General features: G+C 44.0%; 1 protein-coding gene across 3 annotated transcripts in view; it reads left to right on the top strand.

Moving 5' to 3' along the window:
- The window catches only part of FER1L6 (fer-1 like family member 6), a 126,025-nt gene that overhangs the window by 38,881 nt on the left and 70,395 nt on the right, over positions 1 to 16,749 (top strand). For all 3 annotated transcript variants that reach the window (XM_070392045.1, XM_070392044.1, XM_070392046.1), the window contains 5 exons: positions 2,989 to 3,341; positions 9,760 to 9,868; positions 10,569 to 10,752; positions 14,731 to 14,851; positions 15,441 to 15,541. In XM_070392045.1, coding sequence (XP_070248146.1) covers positions 2,989 to 3,341; positions 9,760 to 9,868; positions 10,569 to 10,752; positions 14,731 to 14,851; positions 15,441 to 15,541 — 868 coding nt within the window. The remainder of the gene's footprint in view (positions 1 to 2,988; positions 3,342 to 9,759; positions 9,869 to 10,568; positions 10,753 to 14,730; positions 14,852 to 15,440; positions 15,542 to 16,749) is intronic.

Genomic DNA, 16,749 nt, shown 5'->3' with positions numbered 1-16,749 from the left:
CTTTTCCATGTTTAAGTGATTCCCCCAAATTGTGCCTCCAACTCACTGATGGGAGCAGGGGAGCAGGAGTAGAGCAGGGAGGCGCTGCTGACAGTGCACTCAGAGGGCCAGGGAGGGACAGAGTCCCAGCTCATCCACTGAGTCGGCCAAAAGAGCTTCCACCAGAATAAAGCTCTTTATGTACAAAAACTAAATCAGTAGGTGATGATTCTCTAAATACCCCAACAACTTTCCCTCCTTGCAGTTCTAAGGCAATCTTTCTCTGCACTACAAATCTGTGCTAATTGATGTATATGTTTGTGTGTGAGTGTGTGTGTGTGTGTGTGTGTGTGTGTGCGCGCGCGCACGCGCTTATACACATACACTGAGTGGCCAGATTATTATGACCAGCCAGATTATTATGATCACCCCATCAGTACTTCATTGACATTTCCAAAAATACTGAATATTGAAAACTTCCTAAGCAAATGCTCTCAAGGTTTTGTTATTATTTGCATAACTAATTCACTTCTTTGTACTGATGGGGTGGTCATAATAATCTGGCCACTCAGTGTACATACTGAAGGTTTGGCATAAGCAGAGGTCAAGATCGCATTTTTGTGCCCCTCACAGAGTGACCCTGTTGGAAGGTCTCAATAAATATCTGTTACTTAACTTTTCATATTTCTGAACAGTTCTCCACAGGATGCTTCATCAGAAAGCACACTCTGCCTGTCTACAGATTTCTCAGCTAGATGCAAACGGGTTTTACCCACAGCTTTGCAGGGACATCTTGATGGTGTTCAGGGAGATGTAGAACAGTGTTTAGAAAGTAGACATCAGGGGCCATAAAATGCTTCTATTCTTTTTAACACAATACCTCTGCTTCTTAAAATTTACTCAATGGAAGGACAGAATCTAGTTGATGGGGCTGCGGGACAGAGAGGAAACATTTAGGCATAAAACTATGGATAACAGTAAAATAAAGGTAATTGCTAAGCACATGATGATGCATATATTTATTAAGAGTAATGGCTAATATTCTTGAGCTCTTAAGTGAAGCACTTAATAGACATGATCTCTTTTAATCCTAATAGATGAGATAGGGATTATTAGCATCTTCATTTCACAGATGAGGAAACTGAGGCATAGAGAAGTTATCAAACCTGTCTGAGGTCACACAGCTCAAAACTGACAGAGTGAAGGTTTGAGACTTGAACCCAGGCTGTCAAGAATCAAGGTGGCCATGTCGTACTGCCTGGATAAAAGGAACATTCTGTTGCCAAGGAGATGTTCACATAGATACTGTGTCTTTTCTCGGACGTTCTGTATTAAGAAAGGAAGATAATTATGCTAATAGCAAATTACAATCTTGAGGTCTTTTCAGTTCTATGTTTAGAACATATCTCAGAATATTTACTTCTCTCAGTCTCCAGTACCATCATCCTAGAAGCCACCGATGTCTTCCATTTTGGTGATGATGTGTGGTCCCCAAACCAGTTTGCCAACATTCCTTCTTATACTCAATTCACATAGCAGCCACACTGAAGTTTTAAAATTTTTATTGATTTCAGAGAGGAAGGGAAAGGGAGAGAGAGAGAGAGAGAGAGAGAGAGAGAACCATCAATGATGAGAGAGAATCATTGATCGGCTGCCTCCTGCATGCCCCAAACTGGGGATTGAGCCCACAACCCGGGCATGTGCCCTGACAGGGAATGGATAGGTTGACACTCAACCACTGAGCCACTCTGGATGGGCATCAGACTGACCTTAAAACACACATCCAATTATGTTATATCTTTACTTAAATCCCTCTAAAATATTCCCATAATTTCTAGAGTAAAGAGCTTGTCAGGGGCCCCAAACCTGCTCACCTGTCCAAATTCATCTCATTCAGCTTGCTCTCTGGACTCAAGCCACTCTGGCTTTCTCTTTCAGCTTCTTCTGTCTCCTTTCCGGAGGACGTATGCTTTTCCCTCTGCCTAGAAATCTCTCTTTTCTCTCCTGTTTCTCTCTCTGCCTAACTCCTCTCCATGCTGTATCAGCCTGTTGTTTGTTCTTGCTGCACAAGGTATATCTCCTTCATAACATCTACAATGTACACATTTGTTTAATGTTTGTATTCTCCTTATTCTCCACTCAGCTGTATGTTTAGAGTCTAGCATGGTGCCTGGTGAATTTGATCAACGAATGAGAGAGGCAAGGATGCACATCAACATACATAGATTATTTCTTTTTCTTTTTCCCTTTTTTAAAAAAAAAATATTTATTGTTGGGGGTATTACAGATGTCCCTCTTTTTCCCTCCCATTACCCGCCTCCACCCAGTTCCTGCCCTGCCCCAGGCCTTCTCCACCCTATTGTCTGTGTCCATAGGTACTGCATAGATGCATATAAGATCTTCGGTTAATCTCTTCCCACCTTCTCCCCTACCCTTTCCTTCTGAGATTCGTCAGTCTGTTCCATGTTTTCATGCCTCTGGTTCTACTTTATTCATCAGTTTATTTTGTTCATTAGATTCCTAGTTCATTTATTTCAATTTTTCGATTCAACTGTTGATAGATATGTATTTATTGCCATTTTATTGTTCATATTTTTTTAAATCTTTTTTTCTTCCTCTTCTTCTCTCTCTCCTTAAAGAATACCCTTCAACATTTCATGTAACACTGGTTTGGTGGTGATGAACTCATTTATCTTTTTCTTGTCTGTGAAACCCTTTATCTGACCTTCAATGCTAATTGATAGCTTTGCTGGGTAGAGTAATCTTGGTTGTCATAAGAATTATTTCAACTGTGAACAAGTGTAGACATTTGCATGGAAGAAAGACTGGAAAGAAATATAGCAAAATGATAATTATGACTATTTATTGGTGAAAACATAGACTGTAAATATTTTCTCTTGTCTTTTCTGTATATCGCGTATTTCTAAATGTTTGTGCACAACTTTCATAAAACAAAAAATAATCAACTTGTAAACATAACCACACAACTAAAGTTTGGGATCTTTTTAGGCTTTCTACCTACCTTTGGACCTGCCTGGATTAACCTGTATGGCTCACCCAGGAACCACAGTCTGATGGACGACTACCAGGAAATGAATGAAGGCTTTGGAGAAGGCGTGTCATTCAGGGGCAGAATTTTGGTGGAAATTGCTGTGGAAATCCTCTCGGGAGGGGCACAGGAGTCTAAATTTTCCAAGGCACTCAAGGACCTCAAGTTGTCTTCAAAGGACAAAGACTCCAAATCTTCCAAAGGCTCAAGTAAAGACAAGGGTGACAAAACGGACAGTGGAAAACCCCAGCAGGCTTCAGACAAAACGAATTCAACCGAGGTCGAGGTGGAACCTTTCGATGTACCCCCAGAAGTAAGTCTGAACTCACCTGTGAGTTAGAGCCAAAGAGGAGCAGCACCTGCCACAGGTCCCCAAAGGCCTGCGGAGCTCTCACTCTCCCTGCAAATGTGTGTCGGCTCAGCCTCATTTTCCGGGGCAGATCCTCTGCCTCTTCCTGCACACATCACACCCATCTGCTGCTGGTAAATTCCTTTGGTGTCTCCCCAAAACACAATTCCCATAGAAACCAAAGTAAAAGAGAAATGAAAGTTCTCTGGAGGAGCTGGTGGGAGTGGGTGGTGGGGTGATCAGCTGAACTATATATGTGGCCTATTTTGTTTAGCTTGGTTTTTAGCTCAGCCATGCTGTGGATGGGAGGTAATGTGGGAGAAGGGGTGAGAGGAGGAAGCGTAGGCGACAAGCTGGGACACAAGACATTGAGAAACCTATTCCCTTGCTCAAGCCTGTGGGGAAATCACCACTCAAGAAAATACTTATCTTTGCTTATTGATACGAAGCACATTAGCATTTTTCAGCCTGGTTATGTTATGGGAAAGAAATCTTGGGCTTCAGATGAACACAAACTGTGAATAACCTCTCAACTGTTTAGTTTAGCAACAGTACTTCATAGTTTAAACAAATGAGAGAACTTTCTGTTTTGTTAGTAGCAGAGGTGGGTGGATTGCAGCTCTCAGCCTGGATGGTTCCGCCTCTGGGAGTGTGTTTCTCAGATCAACCAGACAATCATTTCAGGTGGGGAGGGGAGGTGATGGTGGGTCCCCCAGAGCTGTGCTTTCCTAGGAAAGTCTAGACAGACTGAAGGATTGTAGCATGTGGGCGACCTTAGCCTGGGAAGGTCCACTTATTTTTACTGCTGGGATCTAATGAATCTTAAGAAACTGTGGGGGAGAGGTTGGAGCACATGCTTGGAAATATTGGGGGTTGGTTCTATTCATGGCTCTGATACTAATAACACCTCTTCATGTTTCAGTTTGGTCATCAACAAAATGGGATAGTAATAGTCCCTCTCTGATAGGCATCCCCTCAGATAAGTGGGGGTGAGTGAGGGAATGCCTGCAAAATGCTCAGCAGAGCTCTTAGCAATGCTGCTGTTGTTACCGATGATGCTATGGTTTGCTCCCACCACCAGTGGACAGCTATTTAGAGCTCTCTACCCCGTTGTTGGTGACTTAATTTTGAGCATGTTGTCAGCCTCCCCAGCCCTCCCTCTGAAATTATATGTTGGGAAATACTCTCTGGAAATGTGTACTGTTAGTTTGTTAAAAATGACATTGCCTTGAGGTGATTGTGTTTGTGTGTTTCTTGAGAATATATGCCAACTTTGGAAACTTGACTTTTTTGGACTTTGCCAGAAATTGTGGGTAGTTGAGTAGTCACCTAAGCTGACATCCCCTAAGTCTGACCCTGTGTCAATATTTCCTGCTCTTAAGACTGGCCGTTCTTTTCTAAACAGGGATTGCCACGTGGAAAAACATTGCCTCTGTTTGAATCTTTGGGCAAGTGACTTAAGCTTCTGATGCTTTATTCCAATAATAACCTCTACTTTATAGGCTCATACAGAGGATTTGATGAATTAATACATGCAAAGTACTTAGAACAGAGACTGACCCATAGTAAGTGCTCAGTAAATATTAGTCACATCGAGCAGATATTTTAATCTTTCACGGAACTGCAGTGTCCTCATCTGTAAATGGGTATAATAAAATATCTCCCTCCCAGGGTAGTTATGAGAATTACATGCGATAATGTAGGTAAAGTTCTTAATACCGCATCTGACACATAATAGCAGCTTGGTAAACATTGCCATCATTATTTTTCCAGCTCAGGGAGTCAAGATATGCTTCCAGAAGGAAGAGCCATTTGAGCTGAGCCTTGAAGGATGGGTAGGCTTAAGACCTGAATTCTAAGCTGTTGAAATACGTGTCATGACTACCATTTGTAGCACGTACACATGTAAGTTTTATACTACTCGGTGCTCCACATGGATGATCTCGTTTCCCCTGTAGGCCCCATTGTGATGGTTAGCTCACAGGCAAGGAAAGTGACACCTGGAGAGTGGACATGACTGGCCCAAAGTCCACCAGCTGGGAAGTAGCAGAGTTGGGATTTGAAGAGGGTTTGTCTGGCTATGGAGCCTGCTGTCCCTCTTCCAGGCCACATGGCCTACATTCCCTCTAGGTCTCCAAGTAATTTTTGCCCTCCTCCCAGAGAGTAAACCTGGCCCCAGGAAGGTGAGATAAGTGGCTGGTTTACAGCCAGTGGACACAGTGGCAGCAGGTGGGAGGGGGTGTGTGCTCTGTGACTAAGACCCAGCACTGGGCCCCCACCCTGCCCGTCATCTTCTGGTCAACAGAGACAGTTCCTGCTGATGCTGAGAGCACAGGAGGTTCCTGTGTGAAGGAAGGGGTGACCTCCACCTAATGGTGTGGAAACCCTTTGGCTCTCTGAGAGTCGGGGTTTGAGGTTCTTGATTGAATGAGGCTCTTTAAACTCTGAGACCACAACTGCATTGATCCTTAGAGGAATCTTACTGTTTTTTCCATTGAGTTTAACAAATCCAATCACAAAACCAGGAAGCACAGATTACATGATTCCGGCTCACTCAGCCTCTTTGCTCAGAAATGTGATGCTGTGTCATCCGTCCCAGCAACATCTGCTCCTGAGGCATCAGCCTGTTCCATGTCAATAGGAGTCATTTGTAACTAGCTGTGTGCTATCTTGGGATGGCTCCTGTGTGAGAAACTGGCATAAGTGGAGCCATGTTAGATTGGAGTCAGGGCAGCCATTCCAGAGGAACTGCCTCATACGTCTTATTCCTTGAAACTTTGGAAAGTGTGAACTGGGCAAAATAACCTTGGGACTGGGCCAGAGCCGCATTGCCTTCCAAACAACTGTTTGTGGAGCTAACAGGCAAGCAGACCCCTTACCACAAGGCTGAAAATTGTAGGCATCCTTTAGAATCAGTAACCAGTCATGTACAGCTAAAGAGTAACAAAAGTTATTTGCACCAATAGAAATTCCTTTCTTCTATTCATGTAATTATTTCCCTTCTCTTTCTCTTAAAAACCCCTTACCTTTACCCTGTAATTGGAACACTATTTGGGTTTCTGTCTGAATCAGTGCTTCCCCACATTGCAATTCTTCTGGATCTCAAATAAGCGCTGTTGCCTCTCACTTTGCATTTCTATTTTTAGGTTAACACCTGTCACAGTCTAGTCTTTCAGAATGCAGGCTGCTTGAGAAGGCAGCCTCAGTGGAGACCAGGTCTCAAATCTTGGCTGTCTTTAACTTGCTGTGTGATCTTAGCAAGCCAGCCCCTTACTGTCTCTCTGAGCTTTAGTTTATTTGGGTAAAAGGTGGAGGTTGGAGCAGATGAACTCTAAGGCTGTTTTCAGTGTAAAAGCAATTTATATTGTTGTGCTTCTGGGCCCTGCACCCCCCACAGAGCAACCACAGTGCATATAGCCCACCCTGTGTGCACTTGACTGGCTGATGCTCATGTGAGTGCCTAACCCTCTACCCCTTTTATCTGGGAGTAAAGTCTGACTTTGAGTTAAGCACATGTTTAGAATTCAAAGAGCACTGGAGCTGTGATCAGAATACTTGGGAAAGTTACTAACTCAACCTCAAGCTCTGTATCCTCAATTTCCTTATCTGTACAATAGGAATGATCCAAATGTTGATCTCTCAGGGTTATTAAGAGGAACACATATAATGCATGTGACCACCCTGTATAATCCATAAAACTATGCTCAAATGTAGGGGTTTAATCCTATGCCTGAGTATCTCATCTTTGGTTTTCTGTTTTCTAAATGCCTACCCACCAGAAGGTGATTCCATATTTCTATTTCACAACAGCATCTTAGAAAGATAATATGCCCAAGCTTGTGTTTTAAAATAAAAGGATGCTCATCAATAGACAATTGGATAAAGAAGATGTTATATAAGAAGAGCATGTATGTGTATATATGTATGTGTGTGTGTGTATATATATCTACACTAATAAAAGAGAAAAATGGTAATTAGTGTACGACCGCTACCCTTCCCATTGGCTAATCAGCGTATCCTTATGCAAATTAACTGTCAGCCAAGATGGCAGCCGGCAGCCAGGCACTGAAGCGAACAGGGGGGCTTGCTTCCTCCAGGGACTGCAGACTCCAACGTTCCCCGCCTCACTTGCCCGACTCTCAACTGCAACTCTAAGCAACTATTACTATGTTGCAAATAAGAAGCTAAACAAAACTGGCTTTCAGTCAGCCCCGGACCGCAACATTGTATCCATGTTTTCAGCAGCGAGGCCTCAGAGCTAAAGCTGGCCCAGAATAAAAAAAAAAAGAAAACAAGGAGCGGTTGGGAGCTTTTAGTCAACTGCCAGCAGGAAAACAGCCCTCAGCCCCTCAGCCAGCCTGGCCAGGCACCCCAGTGGGGACCCCCACCCTGATCCAGGACACCCTTCAGGGCAAACCAGCCGGCCCCCTACCCATGCAGCAGGCCTCTATCCTATATAGTAAAAGGGTAATATGCCTCCCGGCACCGGGATCAGCGGAGCAGCAAGGCTCCCGGCACTGGGATCAGCGTGACAGGGGGCAGCGCCCAAACCCCCTGATCAGCCCTGCTCTGTGCCTGATACGGGGGAGCTCCCCAATCCCCCGATTGCCCTGCAGCTCTGTGTGTGACAGGGTGTGGTGCCCCAACCCCCCGCCCCCACAGGCCCTGCTCTGTGTGTGACAGGGTAGAACCATAACCTCCCCATCGGCCCTGCCCTGAGTGTGACAGTGGCGGTGCCCCAACCCCCTGATCAGCCCTGCTCTGTGGGTGATAGAGGGTGGCGCCCCAACCCCCCTCCACGGGCCTTGCTCTGTGTGTGACAGGGTAGAGCCATAACCTCCCCATTAGCCTTGCCCTGAGTGTGACAGGGTGCAGCGCCCCAACCCCCTGATCTGCCCTGCTCTGTGTGTGACAGGGGGCGGTGCCCCAACTCCCCTATCGGCCCTACTCTGTGAGTGACAGGGGGGAGCTCCCCAACCCCCTGATGGGCCCTGCTCTGTGTGTGACAGGGGGCAGCGCCCCAACCCCCTGATCGGCCCTGCTCTGTGAGTGACAGGGGGCAGCGCCCCAACCCCCTGATCGGCCCTGCTCTGTGCGTGACAGGGGGTGGCGCCACAACCTCCCCATCGACCCTGCCTTGAGTGTAACAGGGGGCGGTGCCCCAACCCCCCAATTGGCCCTACCCTGAGCGTGACTGAGGGTGGCATCGCAACCTCCCGATCCGCCCTGCTCTGTGCATGATGGGGCGGCGCCCCAACTCCCCAATTGGCCCTGCTCTGAGCCTGACCAGGGGCTGCACTTAGGGATTGGGCCTGCCCTCTGCCACCTGGGAGCAGGCCTAAGCCAGTAGATCGTTATCTCCCGAGGGGTCCCAGACTGTGAGAGGGCACAGGCTGGGCTGGGGGACCCCCCCCCCCGCCCCGCCCAGTGCACAAATTTTTGTGCACCGGGCTTCTAGTATATATATATATATATATATATATATATATATATATATATATATGATGGAATGTTGCTTGGCTATAAAAAGGAATAAAATCTTATGACTTGTGACAACATGAATGGACCTAAAGGGTATTATGCTAAGTGGAATAAGTCAGAGAAAGACAAATACCATATGATTTCACTTATATGTGGAATCTAATGAACAAAATAAACAAACAAAGTTAAAACAGACTCATAGATATAGAGAGCAGACTGATGGTTGCCAGAGGGAGGCGAGTTGGGGAACTGGGTGAAAAAGGTGAAGGAATTAAGAAGTACAAATTAGCAGTTGCAAAATACCACAGGGATGTAAACTATAGTTAATAATATTATAATAATTATGTATGGTGCCAGGTGGGCACTAGACTGATGGGGGGATCACTTTGTAAATTATATAAATATCTAACCACTATGCTGTATACCTTAAACTAATCCTATATAATAAAAGTGTAGTATGGAGGTGGTCTGGGAGTTCAACCAGGGGGCGGGGTCAGCCAGGGGAAGGGAGGGAGGCCCCAGCCGGCAACCAGCAGCCTCTAGGAATCCTACCAGTGCATGAATTTTGTGCACTGGGCCTCTAGTATAAAATAATATTGAATGTCAACTGTAATTGAAAAATTAGAAAAATAAATAGATAAATATCCTAAAGAGGACATTTTTATTGTAAGGTAGAAGTTCTGAAGGTTGAGACGACATTCTAGATAAATGATTGAATTTGGATGTGCAATTTGCAGGTCCCGGTTCCTGCCTGTCTGATTAGTGGGGAAAGTATGTGCCATTTCAGGCTGACACTGAGACTCAAATGCCTATGAATTCCCTGGACCAGGTTAGCATCAGCTTCCTAATGATAAAATATAAGGAACCAGGCCTATCTCATATATACTTTTTCTTTCTATAGATTGTACCAGAAAAATATGAGGAATTTTTACTCTTTGGAGCATTTTTTGAAGCCACCATGATTGACCGGAAGATTGGAGATAAACCCATTAGCTTTGAAGTTTCTATTGGTAAGTGTGGCCAAGCACAGTGCCTAGCACATGACATGGGCCATACAACCATTTCTTGAGAAAACAGTTAATAATTCCTTGTTTGCTTTTGTGTTTCTACATAAGGGATAGATTTATTTTCATACTTTAAAAAACATATTAAGAATATAGTTTGGATTCTGACAGATTTGGGTTAGTAAACCTGGTCCCATTATATTAGGCTCACTTAATTTCTCTGGGCCTCAGTTTCTTCATCTATTAAATAGGAATAATGATAACTTCTCATAGAACTGTTGCAAGGGTTTAATGGATCAGTGTAGGCAGAGTGCCATGCATATAGTGGGTGCTGTTATTATAACTCCCAGAAGTCTTTCTGGGCTGATGCACATTCTGGAAAAATGATTCCAAGATTGGATATTCCATCAGAGAAGGTCTTGATTCACATCTGGAAGTCAGTTTCAAATAAAGAAATGGAGATGGAATCCAGTTAATTTGTAACTTAAGTAGTTTTTACAAATGAGGACATAGCATGGTTATAGATGATGGCTCATTGTCATTGTCAGTCTTATTTCTTTGGTCTAACCATGCTCTTCCTGCCTTCATACTGAGATCTTATTTCCCTGCTTGGGGAGGACATGAACTCTGATCCCTTATGTCAAGCTGCCTGATTCTGCTTCTTGACTGACACCTGGCCCCTCCCCCCTTGCTACTGCCTCTGCAGGTAATTTTGGAAACTTGATTGATGGAGGCTCCCATCACGGGAGTAAGAAGAAGTCAGCTGAATCAGCTGAAGAAGACACCCTTCCGCTGCTGCAAGAGGGAGAAAGGGACACAGCGCAGGAGGTTGCCATCCCTATGGTCTCCACCACTCACCCGGAGAAGCCACTCGTGACAGAAGGAAACAGGTAGGAGATGGCAGAAGCAACAGTTTCTGACAGTGGGAGTCTGACCAATTTCTGGGACTGTTAGTTTCAGTTCTTCCCTAAAACCAGAAACATTATTATTATTGTTAATCTCAGTTATGGGAGCAAGCATACGTCTGGCCAGCATGGTAAGTGCCACTCTCCTGAATCCTTAGTTTCATGTCAACAACTCTCCAAATGACACATCCAGGTAATTCACTTAAGGGCAGAGCAATGATGATGGTTATTATGATCAGATCTGAAGTTCCCTTTATTCTAGAACTTTGATGCATAACAGGTAGGAAGGCCAGAATTTAAAAATTCAATACAAACCCTATTAACAGTTATTATATTCATCTGAGTTCTGTGCTATTATGCAAACTCAATTTAGTGGCATTATTGAATATATCACTTCTTATTTTACTTTGACACAGTCCAACTGAAGAACTCAAAAAACGATTGTTAGCCACCAGAAAAGACAGTCAGAAAACAGCTGGCACCTACATGTACCCTCACTGAGCCCGAACCCATGTAAAATCTCAACATGCAAAGAGAAGTAAAATTATAGAATTCGGTTTTAAGAAAGTGGTTCAAGCACCAACCAAGGGATTTATGAGAATAAGGGGAAGCCACACACAGTGAGAGAACTCTGTGTTCTGAGCCTTGTGCCGTGAATAAAGACTTCATGATCTGCAGGGACTCTCACAAGAGCACATTGCTCTTCTCGTTTGCATGCAAGGAGATTGGACCCACGTCACCAGAGCTCTTCACCCTCTGCTCTTCTCCATCTAGACTCTCTCTCTGGGCACAGACCCATGGCTCACTGACCACTATTAGGAAAACCAGGATTCAATCTATTTCCCCAGACAGCCTTCTTTACTGGCACAGATCCAAACCGATCCCCTGGGCATCCCATAAATTCTTTACAACGTTGCTTCTCTTCCCATCTTTCCAATCTCATAGACTGGTCCTCCCACCCTCTGAGTCCTTTTAATCACAAATGTATCATTCTCTTTTTCCTTCCTACCCACATCTAATCAGCAATAAAGTATGGTCAATTCTAGTTCTTAAATATTTCCTATATCTCTTGCCATTTCTTAATTCAGCGAGTTGGCATCTTCATCTGGATTATTTAAAAACCATTATCTGGCTTGAATGTTCTTCAAGAAACTTACCAAACTATCTATCTGAACCAGTGACTCCCCAGTTGGCATCATCCATGGACGGCCAGTGGCTTTCTGGATTAATTTCAGAGGCCATAACTTGGTCATTCAATGCCCATCTACTTCTCTGCCAACATCTTCAGTCACTTCCCAAACTCCATGTTTCCTCCAGCCACACAATGGCCCTGGCAGTTCCCCAAACTGCTGCTTTTCGTCTTTCTAAACATGCTCTTCCCTTTGCCAGGCAACAAATCCCCTCCTCAGAACTGCTGGCTCCCATTAACCTTCAAGACAAAGACCAAGTTCCCTTTCCTGAATCCCAAGTCTGATTTGGACTTGACACTCACCTCCTCCAAAGCACTGATGACACCGCATGAAGACATGTTCACTTGTCTGTGTCCCCGTTAGACTGTGAGCACTCTGAGGCAGGGCCTGTGCTATTCCCCTGTGTTTCTGCTCCTCTCTGTGCCTGGCACACATAGATGCTCATAACTGTTTCCAAATGAGTTAAGGAGTTGCTGTAACTGGGTTGGGCATAGAGTATTATGGAAGCAGAGAGTGACTACTCTGCCTACGGAGGAAGTGAAGAGTTGGAAAGGTCACAGAAAAGGTGACATCCTAAAGAATGAGAAGGGGCTTAAGAAATGGAGAGAGAGTGTTTGGAAAAAAGTAGAAAGGAGTAAGTGAAAATAATCCTAATTGTTGTCCTCTCCCTTTTTAGCATGCCCCATGTTTTCTAAATCCTGTCCCTCTCATGGGGCCATCTCCCCCCTCCCATGGACCACCTTACCCCTTCCCATAGACCATCTTCGTTGGGGCCTTTTTTGGGATCTCCTGGCAGCCATACTTGGCTGTCCATCCTCCCTTACACACACCATAAAGAACCCCAAATTTCCCAGTCCCTTAATAGCTTCTCTGTCCATTTTTAAAACTGAGGACCTCAATGAGTGGATCCTATAACGGGATCTGAAGGTCTTCTCTGAAACTAATCAGAAATATTCTGCATTCTTTCACTGGGACCAGGTAGCAAAAACATCCCTCACCTTGTTGGACTAGCCTATTGTTGACCATTGGTGACAATGTCAGGGGATATAGTGTGGGAAGGTTAGGGAGGAGATGAGAGGTCTCAAGGCAACCTTGGATGGACCTTATATTAGTCTGAGCAGCTGGCTCGAGGAAACCAAAGTAAGTCATGCTAGTGTTTTGGGGCTTTCTGTATATTTCTCAGTCACTATATTGAGGGTCTGTCCACATAGTGGCACGCTAGGGTGGCAGCAACTAAATTGGAAGATCCTGTGTCTATAATAGACCCCTACATGCATGTGCACACATATACACACAATTTATTTGTCTGTTGCCTTCATTAAAATACCATCTTAAAGGGGTGGTTTAGCATAGCACTTAAAATACCACTGTGTGTTTGTTCTGGGCTTTCCAGTTTTGCAAAGCACATGAATTCACATGAATTTATGTATTGGGCTGGAGCTCAGCAATGAGTTTGGAGCACAGGCACCTAATGACGGGTCATCATTTGAGTCTCGGATTCCAGGCCTACCCTTGACCAAAGTCACAAGGCTGGTCGTGTGTCAGGGCAGCCATTCAAACTGGCAACCTTCTCTTTCCACTGGCAACGTGGTGCCCTCCCATCTGCTGTCCTCCATCTGCACTGTAATTTACCTGAGACACCTAGACCCAGTGAGACCAGGAGGACTCTGGGAACCAAAGAGACAAAGGCGTTGAACATCATTAGCACAAAATAATCCAAACCTAAGAAACCTTGGAACAAAGCACAAAATTGAGAGGGAATTTATTCAGCTGCAGGATTCTTAATGTGATAATTTTAAAAAGACATGCAAGCAGTTTAGTTCTAACCCCTTTAATTTTTTTGTTTTCTTGCTGTAACAACAACCTGAGTTTCTGCCAAGAATTTATTTGGCTTCTCTTATGAATGGGCACCTGCTGGTTTATTGTCTGCAGAACAGACCATGGGGTGTGATTTCCAAAAGAAATTGGGGTTGGAGAGCTAAAAAGAACAAGCATTCATTCCTTCAGGCTTAAGTTCTCTTTAGCTTATTGGGATGAAAACCTCTCCTGTCTGCAGTCTCATCCTGTTAACTGTCTTTTCCTCATCACATTTAAGCATACTCCACTGTCCCCCTCAAAATTCTCTTTGGTGCTGCATTTCCCCTTCTAGGTACTTTGACATCCCTCTTGTCCCTTCTTAGCCTAGTGAGTCACCTACATCATTAGCACTAATGCCTGGTAACCATAAATATTGGATGGATGGATGGATGGGTGGATGGATGGATGGCAGGGAAGCCATGGGATCCTGAAGTTTAGTTTGAGGCATATGCTTTTATCCTCATTAATAATATTACCCTCTTACATTTCTCTAGCAGTTTCAGTTTACAAAATACAATTATATCTGTTATCTCAAGTGATCCTTACACAGTGCCTAGCATACAGACATTAAAGGAATGATGTCAGTTTTCCCCCCTTCTTTCCTCTCTCAAGTTAAAACCTTCCTCCTTGAAGAGGGCTTGCTTGATAAATTCTGCCCTCTGTTGATCATTTCCAGTTTTTCCCTGAGTCTGATAGCAGTAGCTGTTAGTACCTCTCTTCTCCTCAGCCACATCACTGTACATTGTTTATTGCTCATGAGTCCCCAAGTATAGGCTAAGGATGGAATTAACGATACTTTGGTAGTTTTGTCACCACCCCTTGCCCACCCCACATAGAACATACAAAACATGAATCTGTGGCTGGAATTGCCTGGAAACACTTGATTGCCAACTTACGTCCTAATATGTTTTCACAGAAATTACAACTACTTGCCATTTGAGGCCAAGAAGCCCTGCGTCTACTTCATCAGTTCCTGGGGAGACCAGACGTTTAGGCTCTACTGGTCCAACATGCTGGAGAAAATGGCGGACCTGCTGGTAGGTGACGGACAGGCCATGGACTTGATCATTGGGAAGCTGGAGGCCAAAGGATTTTTTATCCACCCAGTAGAAGGTCTTGACCTTAGTCTAAATACAAATAAATTGAAGTTGTTGCATTTGGAGGGCACAGGCCCCTCTTACCACATGGACCCGGAGGAATGAGAATACATTTTGCAAAATCCCTGGACTTTACATCAAACTATCTGAATTCAGATCCCTGCTCTGCTTCTTATTGGTGTAGGGCCTATGGTAGGCTGTTTTGCTAATCTCCAAAGAGCAGGGGATTGACAGTTCTCCCACAAAAGTGATAGATCCTGGTTTCAACTAATGTAAAAGCCTAAATCCCTAACATGGTGGACAGTTTCCTACAAGTTCAGCCCGAATCCAGTTAAGAAAAGGAAAATTAAGAGTCAGCATGCAGTAGTATTTTCCAGTTCAGATACAAGAAGACAGGGGAAATCTTCCTTCATTTCTAAAACAAACAAAAAAATAGCTATATATTATTTCTGGGGTGTTACAATCAATATCTCCACTACAGTGTCTCATTCTCACCTCTCATTTCTCCACCTCTGTGGTTTGTTTTCAGGAGGAAAGTATAGAAGAAGTGAAAGAATTGATCAAGATTTCAGAGGAAGCACCAGAGGAGAAAATGAAGACGGTGCTCAATGACTTCATCAGTCAAAGCAGGTACCCGCCGGCGTGTGGGGTGCTGAGCGTATATGGAATCAGCTTTTAATTATCTTAGAAAGTAGTCCCTTTGCATGCATTCAGGTGGGCATTTCAGTGTTCCATCTTTCTTTATTTTGTTCAGTAATTTAGCTGGCACAAGTGGGATTACTTTTGCTTCCTAAAACATTAACAACTAAAATCTAAAGCAAAGGGGGAAAGAAAAGAGAAGATAAAAAAGACTTACTGCTGAAACTCTTTATGAAACAAGAAAAATGCCAGCAGTGTCCTGGCAGGGTGGCTCAGTCAGTTGGAGTGTTGTCCCGTTGTCCTGTACACCAAAAAAGGTGTGGGTTTGATCCCCGGTCAAGGCGCACACAGGAGGCAACTGAATGTTTCTCTCTCTCTCTCTCTCTCTCTCTCTCTCTCTCTCTCTCTCTCTTTATCTCTCTCTCTCTCATCAATAAATATATCCTTGGATGAGGATTTTTAAAAAAGGAAAAAGAAAAATGCCAGCAGTGGTAGTGCCCAACGTGGTTTTTTTGCATTTAGTAAATACTCAACAATTATATTGACAATGAGATGAATAAGTTCTATCAAATACTATTTAATAGAATTCATCATATAATACATTAATAGGAACCAATTAATGACTCTTTTTCCAAGAGATGAATACAAAGATTCAAAAATAGGGTATCAGTTACTTATTACCGAATAACCAATAACCCTCAAATTTAGTGACTTAACACAGTATTTATTATCTCTGTTAATAGACTCAGTTCTATTGGCCATGAGTCCAGGTGTGGCATAGCTGGGTCCTTTGCTCAGAGCCTCTCACAGACTGAAGTCAAGGCATTGACTGGGTTATCTCAAGGCTCAGCTGGGAAGGATTTGCTTCCAAGATTGCTCACATGGTTATTTGTAGAATTCAGTTCTCAGACAATTGGATTGAGGTCTTCAGTTCCTTTGTAGTGGATGGTTATAAATCAACCTCAGTTCCTCACCACTTGGGCCTCTCCACCAGCTCTCACTACATGACAGCTGACCATCAGAGTGAGCCAGCGAAGAGTCAGAGAGTGTGTGCCAGGAAGATGGGAGTCACGGTCTTCTCAGACCCAATCTTGGAAATGCCATCCCATCACACTCTTGCTGTATTCTATTATGAACAAGTCAGTGGGTCCAGTGCACATTCTAAGGGAGGGGATTACACAATGACAAGAATAGAGATG

This window comes from Myotis yumanensis, unplaced genomic scaffold (genome assembly GCF_028538775.1).
Source record: "Myotis yumanensis isolate MYYU_CA2020_CCGP unplaced genomic scaffold, mMyoYum1.0.hap1 SCAF_15, whole genome shotgun sequence".
NCBI classification, from domain to species: Eukaryota; Metazoa; Chordata; class Mammalia; order Chiroptera; family Vespertilionidae; genus Myotis; species Myotis yumanensis.
Note: the sequence above shows the minus strand (reverse complement) of the source record. Positions and strands in the feature narration are given on the sequence as shown.